Below are 12446 nucleotides of genomic sequence, written 5' to 3' on the forward strand. Positions count from 1 at the left end.
GTGGACAAGATGAACTCCAAGCTCCATCCTGTTCTTCTGTGAGCCTATGGATGTTATGACAACACTTCATTATGAAAAGTAGCTAAAGCAGTCTCCCCCCCAGACATTAGTCCTGTGTCTCATCTACTTGGATTCTAGCTAATAGGTTTCACATGTTCATCACTTAAAACCAGTTTCTGGTTTAATATAGTGAAGTATGCAGATTTATCTTTATAAGTTTATATTTACCGATTTATTGAGCTGATTATTTGCAGTTTTCCATATAAAACTTATGTCTAGGCAGCCTAAAATCCCCAGGTTGTTTTACTGCATTTGTATAAATTGATTTTTGTGTGGAGGCATTATTGAGTATCTTTGAAAGGAACTACCCAGAACTTTTATATTGTGTTGTCAAGAGTAGGTGACAATAGGATGTATGTTAATATCTGCAATTTTTTAAAAGGCAGGCATGGGCGGCTCGTCTCCATGGAAGTGACTTGTGAAAATTGCTGGGTAAAGTTTGGTTTGTTCATGGAAGCTATTTCTATGATAGATTTGACCAAAGGTACATGCATAAATTTGTTTAATGGGTATTCTTAAGGTCCTCTTTTCGCAAAAAGAAAAGTATTCACCAAAAACTTATTAAATTAAACTAATTATTTAGTAGCCTCTGATACTGCTGATGTTTTAAAAACCTGGGATACAGAATATCAGGACTTCTGAAAATGTATATAGAACTAGCGCTTGACTCTCTCTGGTGTTACTGCAGGCCAGGTGTAACACCTAGCTGACAAGGTGTAACAGCTGCAGAGTATTTTTTACCATATGCAGCCATTGGATGGGGAGGGAAAAAAATCATACCTAACTTGCTATGCATTCAGAATACACCAGATGGTGCCCAAAATATGAGGTTTACCTAGTTGAATTCTCTTACTAAGTGAAGCTTTGATCCCTGCTCAACTTTTTCAGTCAGAACAAATGAATGTACTGAGACAAGTTAAACAATATTCAAATATAAAACTGACCTGGCCTTAATCCTAGGAGAAAACTTAAATGTGACTTGCATGTGTAAGTATTAATAAATTAAGCAATCTTATGTGTCAGGCACTGTGCCATATACTGAGGTAAAAGACAGTCCTTGAGAAGCTCAGAATCTGATTGGGGACAAATATGTCCCCAAGTTATGTACAAGATAAATAGGAAATAATCAAAAGAAGAAAGGCACTAGAATTAAGAGAAATTGGAAAGACTTCCTATACAAGAAGGGATCTTAATTGGAACTTGGAAGAAGAAGCCAAAGAGGGCAATAAGGTGAGGTGGAGAAATAGAGCATTCCAGGAATGGGGAGGAACATCCAGAGAAAATGAACAAAGCTGAGAGCAGCCCAGTCTCCTCATGTGGAGGAAAGTGTAAGAAGAGACCTGGGGTGGGGAGGCACAGATCACAGCTGATTTTTTTTGTATTTGATCCTGGAGGTTATTTTATTGAGGGGAAGGGATGATGCCGTGTTCAGACCTACATTTTAGGAACATGACTTTAGTTCCTTTCTGGAAGATGGAAGTAGGGAAGAACCAGCCAGCTATTAGAATGGTGGTGGCTGTGAGAGAAGGGGTGTATTTTGAGTCCATTAGTCCTTGGCAACATAATGGCTGGAGAGATGATAGGAGATAAGGATGACTCCGAGGATGTTGTTGGGGTAGGGGATCTTGGACATCCAGTTTGAGATGAGAGTTTAGGGCTCCATAGATAGGTCTGAGAATCATCCCCCTAGAGGTGGTCACTACATTCACAAATGATGATAACACCAAGAGAAGTAGCATAGACCTAGCAGAGCCAGTGCAGAATCCTGGGCCCCCTGTGGTTAGAGGGCAAAGCAATGCAGACTGAGACTGTTGAGAATGTGTGGTACCCAATGAATGATACAGAGATGACTCAAGCACTTGAAACAAGGAAAAAGCCAGGTTTCCACTGCCAAAATCAGGTAGAATTTAACTTTATCATCTACCCAGAAAGGCATTTTGACAGTCATGTGAGATTAGTTGCCACTAATAACCAGAGCTGGATACATTTTAGGATTCAAGGAGAGACCATAGAGAAGAAAGAATTTTTCACCCAAGATGACGATAACTCAGCAACAAAGAAGTTCAAGTATCCTTTATTCAAGGTTGAAAAATGTACCACACTGCATTATTGCAAAAGTTCACTGGTACAAAACACTTTGCAGCTGGTGAGAAGGCAATAAAAAGTTGATTTTTAAACTCATTACTATAAATTACTCTTACAGTACTTTGTAAATTCAGAATTTCAAATTGCATTTTATTTTTCTAAAATTGCCCACAGTACTAGAAATTCCTGAAAATAAGGCAGCTGTTTTAAAGAGGAGGTAGCTGATGATATCAAGGGATTTCCATTTCTCTTTCAATGCCCACATACTTCAGGGCATCAGCCTGGCTATATCTGAAACAAAATTAGAAAACAATTATTTCTTGGCCCATATGGTAACCCACCACCTTATAAAGTTGTAAAGGATAAACTGTAAAAACACCACAGAGCCACATCTGCATATTAGTAGGAGGCAAGAGCTACACTAGTTGTACCCACAATACTTCTAGAAATTGAGGTAGAAGAGGTTGGAGAGGACTTCTTAAGCCAGACAAACTTAGCTGAGCTATGCTTGCCTTTCCAATAGATGTTAAAAGAAATACACACCTGAAGGTGCAGCCTGGACTAGGATGGTGAAATTTCAGAACAGATACCCCAACCAAACTCAATCCAGTATGGATCACATTTGTATGTCTTTAACTTCCCTAGCACTTGGACTGCAAAAGGCTTAATCTGCTCCCAATTTCTCGGTATAAGTCTCTCAAGCTACATATCCCAGGAGTTTGGTTCACATTAGTAAATCAGTCTTCAAAATCAAAAAATCACCTCAACATTCTGAATCATAAATTAGGGTTATTATTCACTTGCTTAAAAAAAAAAGTGGGATACTCTTCCCACCCACCCATTTATCTTGCTCCCTTTTACTGTATTTTTATAAAGACACAGGTCTGTGTCTCTGCTGGGGCTTCATAAATGCAATTATTGGCTGAGCAGTTATGGATAATTTCTTCCAAGCACCCCGATGTCAGAACAAGAAGAAATGAAAGAATGCTTTGTGTACTCAAAAAATGCTCAGGGTCTCATTAGGAAAAACCCAACGCTCACGCTAGAAATATGCATTTTACCAACCTGTAGTCAAAAAACAGCTCTTCACCAGTCTGGATGGCTCTCTTAGCAAAAATACCTATCCTGTGATCACCGTTAACCATCATAACTGGAAAAAGACACAGTCAGCGAGCAGTTAGTACGGGAATGGCACAGCCACAGGATGGTTAATATGACTCTTATACACACTAAACATTTGATTGACAACTACTCCTGGGCATATAAATAAGTCTTTGCAGCCAAACTGACTTGGTTGATAACCTACCTTTTGCATAGCAGTTGGGATTTACTGAATGATTTGCAAAACGAATTTTGTTACCCTTGCGGGTTGCATCCACCACAAAATCTAGAAAAGATAAATAAGTTTAAAACTTGTTTTCTTCAACAAATAATTTTAATTGCACAAAGTAGTAATTCAGAGGGGCAGTACAGCGGATAGAGCTTGGACTCAGTTTCTTCAATCATAAAATGATATTAATAGTCTCAGGATTGTTTTGAAAATCAAATAAGTGCTTCATAAAATAAATGCATAGTCCCTTATCTAAAGCATTAATTTCAAATCCAGCTTCAGACACTAGCAGTTACCCTGGGCAGTTACCCTTATCCCCTTCCCATCTCATAAAGCATTAATTGTAAGAGACTTTGTAAGAGTCAAATCTGTGCCCATTTCTATTAGTCAAATTTAACAGTGCCCCTCTCCCCCCCCCCCCCCCAAAAAGAGCAATTCCTGCCCCTGGAGGTGCCTCCTGATCCTGTTTCAGATCTACATCTGTCAGGCAACATGAAAAGAAAGATGTTCTTCCAATCCCAATGGTGCCCTGGCCTTTCTTTTCTCTGTTCCTCACACAGGAAGACATTGTCTTCAACACTCTTCAACTTCAAGTACCATCTTGTCCCCTGACTTCCCTCCCTCCCAAGTAACCTTGAATATATTTGTATCACTATACATTTATGCCACATATCCCACATATATTTATAGAGGTGCTTGTATCTCCAGTATCTGTGGCATGTAGCTGGTACTTAATCAAGAATACTGAAAATCCAACAGAAGGGTTATATTATAGCAACTAAACATACCATTATTCAAGTTGAAGAGAAAGCTGCACATGTACTTATCATAAACCTTTCCTCTTCTGTCTGCCTCATCCTGAGAAATAATCTAAAAGGAAAGATATAGAGAAAAATCAATCACCCGAGTCCTTTTCATGGAGGTGTGAGCTGCCTTTCCCTGGTGACACTGGGTGGGTGTGCTTCCTCTTGTAACCCCTTGGTTTTTCCCTAGTATCTTTGCTACCAGGGTGGTAAAATGGTGACAGCTTACCCCTAGCCTGTATTTGACAGTCATGCCTTTTGATTTGAGATGGTACTGAAACCTTGAATGCTGATGTTTACAAGAGCAAAACACTCCACAAGCCTAAAAGTAACTTAATGATAAATAATAAAGGTCAAGGGGCTTTTCCCAGTGCCTCCAGGGAAGGCCTGGACAGTGTCACTTCATCCCTGCCATAAAACTAACCTATGCACATTAACTTGCCTTACCTCACCACAGTATTCAGAGATGAATTCATTCTTTTGCACAGGATCTTTGATGAAAATTCCCCAACCTGCCACATCAGATGGTGCCAGCAGTAAATGCTAAAAGAAGAAACCAGAGCCTCATAATCAAAATTACAAGGAAAGCTCAAATGCCTTGAGCAGGACATGATAATTATTACCCTCCAAATCAGAGTCGAAATAAGCACTCAGAATTAAAGCACGGAATAGAAGGGGAAGCTTGGCTGGCTACAATTGGAGGATAGCATTAACATGCCCATCTAATAGAGAGGGCCTGCTATGCTCAACTGACCCACTCTGAAGCCAGATACATGGGCTCAAGGACATCACCTCCAACCTGCCACAAGGGGAGACTTTGAAACCACCCTTTTAAGGCAGTATGAATGTAAAGGTGGAGATCTAACCCAAAATGATTTACAAAAAATTTCCATAATGTGGTCTTTTATTTTTTTGTAAACAGAGGCAAAAAATATTCCTTAATTCCTTGTAGTTAGGAAACTATATTCCAACTATGCTACTGAAACTGCCCAGTCACCAGTGATTTCCCCTTCCACCTAAATCCAATCATCTGCCTCAAATGTTGATCCAAGCTGCTATTAAATATTCTGCCCAAAATCAGGAATGGTGAAGCCAACATCAGAACAGTCTAAAACTGAATGACTAAAACTGAATTGGCTTCCCTTTCTATTCTATTTTCTAATGAACGTATCACAATTCTCTTAGTTTTCTAGACTGGTGAACTACTCCCAGTGGACACTGATATTGAGCCAATTATTCTTGTCCTGTGCAGTCATTTCATAAATTTAATCCTCCACCTCTATTGTCAACAACATACTGATCTACAAGAACAGAATTACCACCCTAGCTAAACCACTCTATCTTGTCCTGGAATTTCTTCTCTGCTCAGTGCCTTTACTTGAATACTAATGGGTCTCCCTCCCAAGACCTTTCTTAGTCCAATCTAAACAGCAATGAATTTGCCTAAACTATCATAACACTCAAATTTTCTAGTAACTCCTATGCCTTTGCTCATGAACTTCCCAATCCCACCTAAAGAAAGAACAAAACAATCCTGCAACCCCCTGCTGCCAACTGAAATTCTATGCAAACTCTCCTAAGGAACCCATCAGCTATCCCTAGTCACACACAGTCATCCTGCCTTTCTAGCCAGTGTCACACAAGGCCAGGTACACAGCACTAAAAACAGCAGCCTCTCAGCTGATGCTCATCCCTGCTAGCCTTGTGGCTCAGGCCCAGAGAAGGCCATCTGTGAGAACTGATGGCTCCACTTCCAGCAGTTGGCACAGCCAGCAGGTGCTTAATAAGTGTTAGCTGATCGAAAGTAAACCAACAATTCAGTGAAATGTATCCTTGTGATTTTGCCTTCCCTGTTTCTGAGAGCTGAGCTAGCTTAGGAAGAGCCAAGTACGAGGAGGACCAGCCGTGAGTCAAGTGTTCCCTGACTTTAATGCAAACTAATAGGGTGGAATGACAGTGATAGCCAGCCTTCAGTCAATAAATACAACTAGAAAGTGAAAGTCAGATTCCCTTCCTAAAAAACAAAGTAACACTGCCTACATGTAGTTCCCAAATCTAAGGGGAAAGAAAGTTCAAACACCATATTAAATTTTTTTAAAGGAAGGCCCACATCATGGCTACTCTTTGGAATATGCTACTTCTCACACACAGAAGTAACCTGTATTATTGAACATAAGAGCCAATGGAATACAGAGAATGACTAGCAGCTTGTGGCTTGCCCATGTACCTTTTTGGATCCTCTCTGAATGCTGCAGTTCTTGCAGGACACATTTTTACTATCCCAGTGATCAGCAGCCCCACAAGTCAGACAGAGATCTGGATCACACTCACGGACAGCCAGATAGCAGGGGCACTGTTTAGTGTTGCATTGTGCTTTACAACGGCACCCAGGGAAGCGGTTTTGGCCTTCAGAGAGGGCAGGAAAAGGAGAGAGATATGTTAGTACAGAACGGGAATTAGTTCTCTATTAAACGCTCCATAGACAATTTATTAGGAACTATTTATGTGTATGGCTCCACAAAATGTTTATATTAATTCTTTGCCCTAAAAGAATACATTTTAAAATTCTAAAGACAAATAAAAATCATTCCTTAACAATCACATCTGACTGTTCAATTATCTTGTAGTTTTGTTTGGTTTTTTTTTCTGGATGCCCCTAACACTATACCAGCTTTATTATATCCTCTGCTTTAAATGGTTAAGGGAGAGGAGGGAAAAAAAAGAAAGGCCCCTTCTTTCAAGACAGGTTTGCCCAGCATGCAAAATGGCTTTAGAAGCTCAATGTTCCTTAAGTGAGATTTTCCTGAAGATGACCTCGTGAGTAAATTTTTTAAAAAGTGTAAAAATGCATACTTTTATTAAAAATTAGCACTCAATAAATATTTGTTGACTGAATGCTTCAGATTTCCTTACTAAAAACTGTATTTGATGCTCATCCTATTACAATGGGCATGACAGTGCACAAGGATAACAAATACTTACATTCTGAGCTACACTGACAAAACTTCTCACAAAAGTTTTGAGCAATCACGCATGGGCAAGAACTGTCACAAGGCTGACGTGGATGATCACAGGGTTGATAGTTGTAAACATGGTTAGAGGAGCCATCTGAATAAAGATATTAGTATGAAAAGCAATTGAGCCAGGGAACTGCAAATCTATGATGTAGAATTAGCAAGTGGAAATCTTCCCTCTATCCTCTGCAGCTTAGCTGGATTTTCTTTACTGTATTTACAATGTTACACGTATTCCTGTTTACAAAGTGATGGCAAAAATTAGGAAATGTTAATATTTCCCAACCCCCATGAACTCAGAAGCATTAACTGTCCACCACATCTCAGCCATTTTTTCCAAAGCAATTTCCCTTTAACACAAACACTACCTCTTCTCTTCATCCCATTAGTTTAGATTATGGGAAATAAAATAAAGTAGTATCTAAAGGATTCTAACTCTATCTCCCTCAATTTTTTTTTTTTAATAAACAGCAACATCCTAAACCCTGATAGTGTTGTCTATCCAGTTACTATATGTCAGTTCGGTGTGGCACAACAGACTCCCCATGGTGAGGCCCTAAAAACAATTAAAAACCAAAGTAGAAATGCTTAAAGTAAGGATAAAGTTAAATGGAAAGATGCTAACCCTTTTTCAGTTGTATCTTTCTGCAATGTGCAGCCCACAACCTGCAAAAACACAAAAAAAAAAACAACACAAACACAAGAAAGTTGACAGGAGACTCCTCCTTTGCTGGAGCCTGGGGAGTTACAGTTATAACTACAAACTCAACACAAAATTACTTAAATGGAAATGTCTGTGTGACCAGACTAGCAATACTTCACTAGAGTCATCTACATCCTAGGATCGTAAGTGCTATCTGATCAAAACAACTCTTAAGACAAGCAGACCACTGAAAACATTTTGCAAAAAATTAAACCCACATTCTTATGTGCAACTTTGAGGGGAAAAAACCAACAGATCACTTCTTGCACTTGCTCTACAACATCCTATAACAGCCTGAGATTTCCCAGTTTTTTCCTACATTTTCCACTGAGCTGGCTGGTCATCTTGGCCAGGACTTCTTAAACTGGGGGGTCAACCCCATGTGGGCTTAAGGAGCACTGTGCCTGATCAACACTTCCCTTCTCAAAGCTCTGGACCCTGCTCCACCAGTTGTATGCTCTCCCATCTCCACCACTATTATCAGGGTGAGCTACATGTGAGGACCATCTCCAAAAAACGTGCCGACATCTGTTTCAGGCTAAATTCCTGCTGGCAAAAGCTTATGAATTCAAATTCTTGAGTGTTGAATTATGTTGGCCCTATGTTTTGGGGGGGAATCAAAACAAACCAGTATAAACAGAGCAAGGGTGGCTGCTCACTCTCATTAGGCTCCTTTTTCTTTTGGTTCTGCAAATACTCTTAAGTTAAGCCATTTTTTCATAATGTTCTGGCTAGCCATATCATGGTGAAAAATTTCACTTGTTTTTTACTACTATCATATCCCACATCGCCTATATCTCAGAAGTTAGCATGAATCACTCAGCTTTAAAGGAAATTAGCCAATTAAAGCAAAAAAGTCAGTACCATACTTCCTGGTGGTAGGGAATTCCCATGGAGGGAATTAAGTCCTCAAACGAAAAACTGAGCTACCTCATTGAAGGACTGATATATATTAAATACATTATGAAGCCTCAACTGCCTTTAAACATATTAACAGTACTAAGCAGGGAAGCTGAAACTTAAAATTTTTCATTTTACCCAAAAAAGGCAGTACGGTAGTAACTTTCCACCCTTTTCAGTCTACTAATGCTACTCCACTTTGTTTATGAAAAGTTAAATGGGAAAGAAACATCATTTATCACACTTCTTGATCCTAAGTCTGACAATGTGTCAGTTGATTTTATAAAAATAATTAGTATATATGGCAGCAACAAGCAACTGCCATAAGCAGCTGGTGCTAGGGGGTTAGAAGAGCCACCACCTCCTTAAGCCCTCGCCCAGAGAGGTAGAGTACTGAACACTTCCTACAGTTTTAAAACTACTTTGCAGCACTTACCGGTGTTTCCTTTTTTTCTTCCTTGGAGGGGTATCAACATCCTCAGCAGGAACTGGAGCTATAATACTAGATTCCTTTACTCTAAACTCATAGACCTGGCAAGAGAGAGCAGTTAAATGGCCATGAGCAGTTTGTTCCTGGGGTGGTTGTGGTGCTGTCATAGCTATGTCCGGGCTCTAAAATTCTATACATTTAAATCTTCTACACAGTTTTCATTTTCCTGCCTCCTGCCCTTAAAGTATATACTTGGACGAGTTACCATTTTTTGAGGCTCTAGAGTAAGATCTGAGAATAATAAAGGTAAACAGTAAATATCCTTTTAGGTGAAGGCAATTGACCTGCTTGGGAAAATTATACATTTAGTCCTTAATAATTTTCATACGATATTCTTACCTGTCTGCATGTTTTGGTCCCAATCAACCTAGCAATGGCACAAAAATTATCATAATAAGTGCCAATAAGAACTCTGAACATTGAGGCTTCAGCACCACTCCATTCCACGTTCTCAGGAGGTTCAATATTTGGCTTCATTTTTATTGGTGTTTGACACCTGGAGTTTGCCTCTGCAAAATCAAAATTACATATAATACACTATTTTAAGTAATTTGACTATATGCACCTTATTAGTAATGCAGTGAGATAAAATTATGTTTTTAAAAAAATAAAGAAAAGAATGTTCCTGGTTCTCAGTTGTAATGAAGTGGCCAATAGAAGCTGAAACTTAAAAGCCTTATTTATTGGTTACTACTTCTAATTTCTCTGATTTGTGATTGTCAAGTCATTTTCATTCATGACCATTTTCTTGGCTAAGATAGTGGAAAAATTTGCCATTTTACAGATGAGGCAAACAGGGTAAAGAGACAACCCAGGGTCGCACAGCAATTAAGTGTCTGAGACCAGATTTGAACTCGGGAAGATGAGTCCTCCTGACTCCAGACCCAGCACTCTATCCAATGCACTAATTGGTCCCCCCCCCCAAATCCCTGCTATTTCCCATCAAAACTCTTAACAGAGTATTATGTTTAAAAGTACCTTAGTGGATTAATGTCAGTTTCTTTTTCTTCCTCTCCCAGAGAAATAAGCAAAAGAATCAGAAGGGTAGGAAAGGAAGAAAAAAAAGAGCTAGAACAATTCTAGATCATCGGTCTCTAAAAACACAGGAACTCTTGACTTCAATCAGCACAAAACAGCTTATTAAGTAAGCTATTCAAGTCATGAACCTCTAAAATCCCTACAAGTTCTAATTCTAGAATCCAGTACACTTTAATAAAGTTATCTGGTCTTTATGGTATCAAAAATACAACAAAGTATATTGACTTTCAGCATACTGATGTCAAAGTCACTTTGATTATATGATCTTTTTAAAAATCCTTAAAGCAAAAATTCCAAGAATACCGATAGGAAATAAAACTTTTCCTATCTTACCAGAAGAGCTGGAAGTTTCATCTTTCTTTTCTTCTTCCTCTTTATCATTATTCTCTCCACCTGTTTCAGTTCCAGCTTCCCTATCACTGTCTGTATCTTTTGATTCCAACACATTAATGGTTGGTGTGCTTGGTCTACTGCTGTTATTTGGAAGCCTTCCCCTTCGGCGACCTCCTGGGCGCTTTGGCGGTGTCTTGATCCGTTCAGCAGTGAGAGCAGCTGCAAACTCCTTTGCCCCTTCCTAAAAAAAAGAAACAAAGTCATTTTCAAGATATGTTTCTCAAAGTCTTTAAATTTGATAAAGGGAAAAAGTAGGAAAAGATAACAGCTTGTCAAAAAATTAAGGGATTAGCTCCATGGAATCAGTTTCTATTTATAATACAAACTTAGATATGTAATTATAATTCTCTATTCACCTGCATATGGTATGTTTTGGGGAGTTTCTTTCCAAAAATTTCAAACTATAATAGAAGCATGATAACTGTCATTACTGCCAAGAAGAGATAAAAGATTAAAATATTTTAATTAGTTCTTTCAACTAAGTGAATAAATTCAGATACAAGTAAATCTTTATGTAATGAGGTCATTCTTCTATACCGTAGATCCTCGAGAAAGGCAACAAAAAAGGAATTTCTATAAGCCAGATTTTAAAGGAACTGACAGAGCCTTCTATTTCAAGGTAAAATCTTTTGATGAAGTGACAAGTATCCTCTGAAAATAAAAATAAACGCCACAATTTAAGAATATGTACAGGTTGATTATAAAAACATATAAGCATATGTTCACCTTGGTCTACTTTTACCTATTTATTCCTTAGGCCCCAAAGCAATATGAGCCTAACCAGAGGGTAAGGCGAAGGTTGGTGGCTTTAATAAAACTTGAACAAGACACTGAGTACAGAATTCTGGAATTCTCAAGTTTTCAGAGGAGTTGTTTGTAAGCACTGTTATGTTCCTGTAGAGCATACAAAAAGGTCCCTGCCCCTAAGGAGCTTACAGTCTTTGGGGGAGACCAGATTTCCACAAGCAAAACAGAAAATAATACAATATCAAATGTGGTAGTTGTAAAAAAAAATTTGCTATGGATGGTCAGAAGGGGAGAGATCAATGAGGGCTTGAGCATCCTGCCTGCTGTTAACTGTTCATGTTAGAATGCTATTCAAGAGGGCACAGGCATAGCATAAAATGAGAGATTCTGACCTTGTAGACCTCCACCAGAAGTCCAATATAAAGACTTCATTAATTCCTGGACAATAAAACAACAAATCTTACCAAATGCTGGTAACAGTGTGGTCCACAAGGTTTGTTATCTAGTGCTGTTTCTGTGTTCTTCCGCTTATAAGTGTTGGGTGTTGCATGGAATGCTGTGAAAGAGACAAAACCATAAACTACCCAAATATATCTTTGGGAACAAAGTCAGTTATTTAACCAGTTTATCAGTGTAGCTATAGAGCCAGTGAGTGGAAAATAGACGTTGTTAATTATCTATGTTATTTAATAAATTTTCTCTTCTAGCCCTTGTTGAGTATCATCACATTTGAATTTGGTAAGTATTCCCTTATCAGTCTTGTCCAGAAGAGCTGATTGATAAAAGTTCTGGAATAATTAGTGATCTCTTTCTCCTGGCAGTTGAAATTGATACATTTATTTAGATAGAGTCCTTAATATCTTCATAGGGACAGTGTGTATTC

General features: G+C 38.7%; 1 protein-coding gene across 8 annotated transcripts in view; it reads right to left on the reverse strand.

Annotated features, from left to right (window-relative positions):
* Nucleotides 1-2118: 2118 nt before the first annotated feature.
* Nucleotides 2119-12446, reverse strand: part of LOC138157165 (histone-lysine N-methyltransferase EZH2) — a 108749-nt gene continuing 98421 nt past the window's right edge. For 4 of the 8 annotated variants that reach the window (XM_069082700.1, XM_069082684.1, XM_069082707.1 and 1 more), the window contains exons 10-21: nt 12028-12119; nt 10757-10997; nt 9725-9894; nt 9332-9426; nt 7918-7958; nt 7261-7386; nt 6506-6684; nt 4726-4821; nt 4264-4345; nt 3452-3532; nt 3211-3295; nt 2119-2436 (exon numbers count right to left, since the gene is read on the reverse strand). In XM_069082700.1, coding sequence (XP_068938801.1) covers nt 2376-2436; nt 3211-3295; nt 3452-3532; nt 4264-4345; nt 4726-4821; nt 6506-6684; nt 7261-7386; nt 7918-7958; nt 9332-9426; nt 9725-9894; nt 10757-10997; nt 12028-12119 — 1349 coding nt within the window. In that variant the 3' untranslated portion in view covers nt 2119-2375. The remainder of the gene's footprint in view (nt 2437-3210; nt 3296-3451; nt 3533-4263; nt 4346-4725; nt 4822-6505; nt 6685-7260; nt 7387-7917; nt 7959-9331; nt 9427-9724; nt 9895-10756; nt 10998-12027; nt 12120-12446) is intronic. The other 4 variants (XM_069082734.1, XM_069082745.1, XM_069082717.1 and 1 more) reach the window with 1 other exon arrangement.

Source organism: Petaurus breviceps, unplaced genomic scaffold (genome assembly GCF_028583685.1).
Source record: "Petaurus breviceps papuanus isolate PSGF00001 unplaced genomic scaffold, PetGlider_PUasm1.0 112, whole genome shotgun sequence".
Taxonomy (NCBI): domain Eukaryota; kingdom Metazoa; phylum Chordata; class Mammalia; order Diprotodontia; family Petauridae; genus Petaurus; species Petaurus breviceps.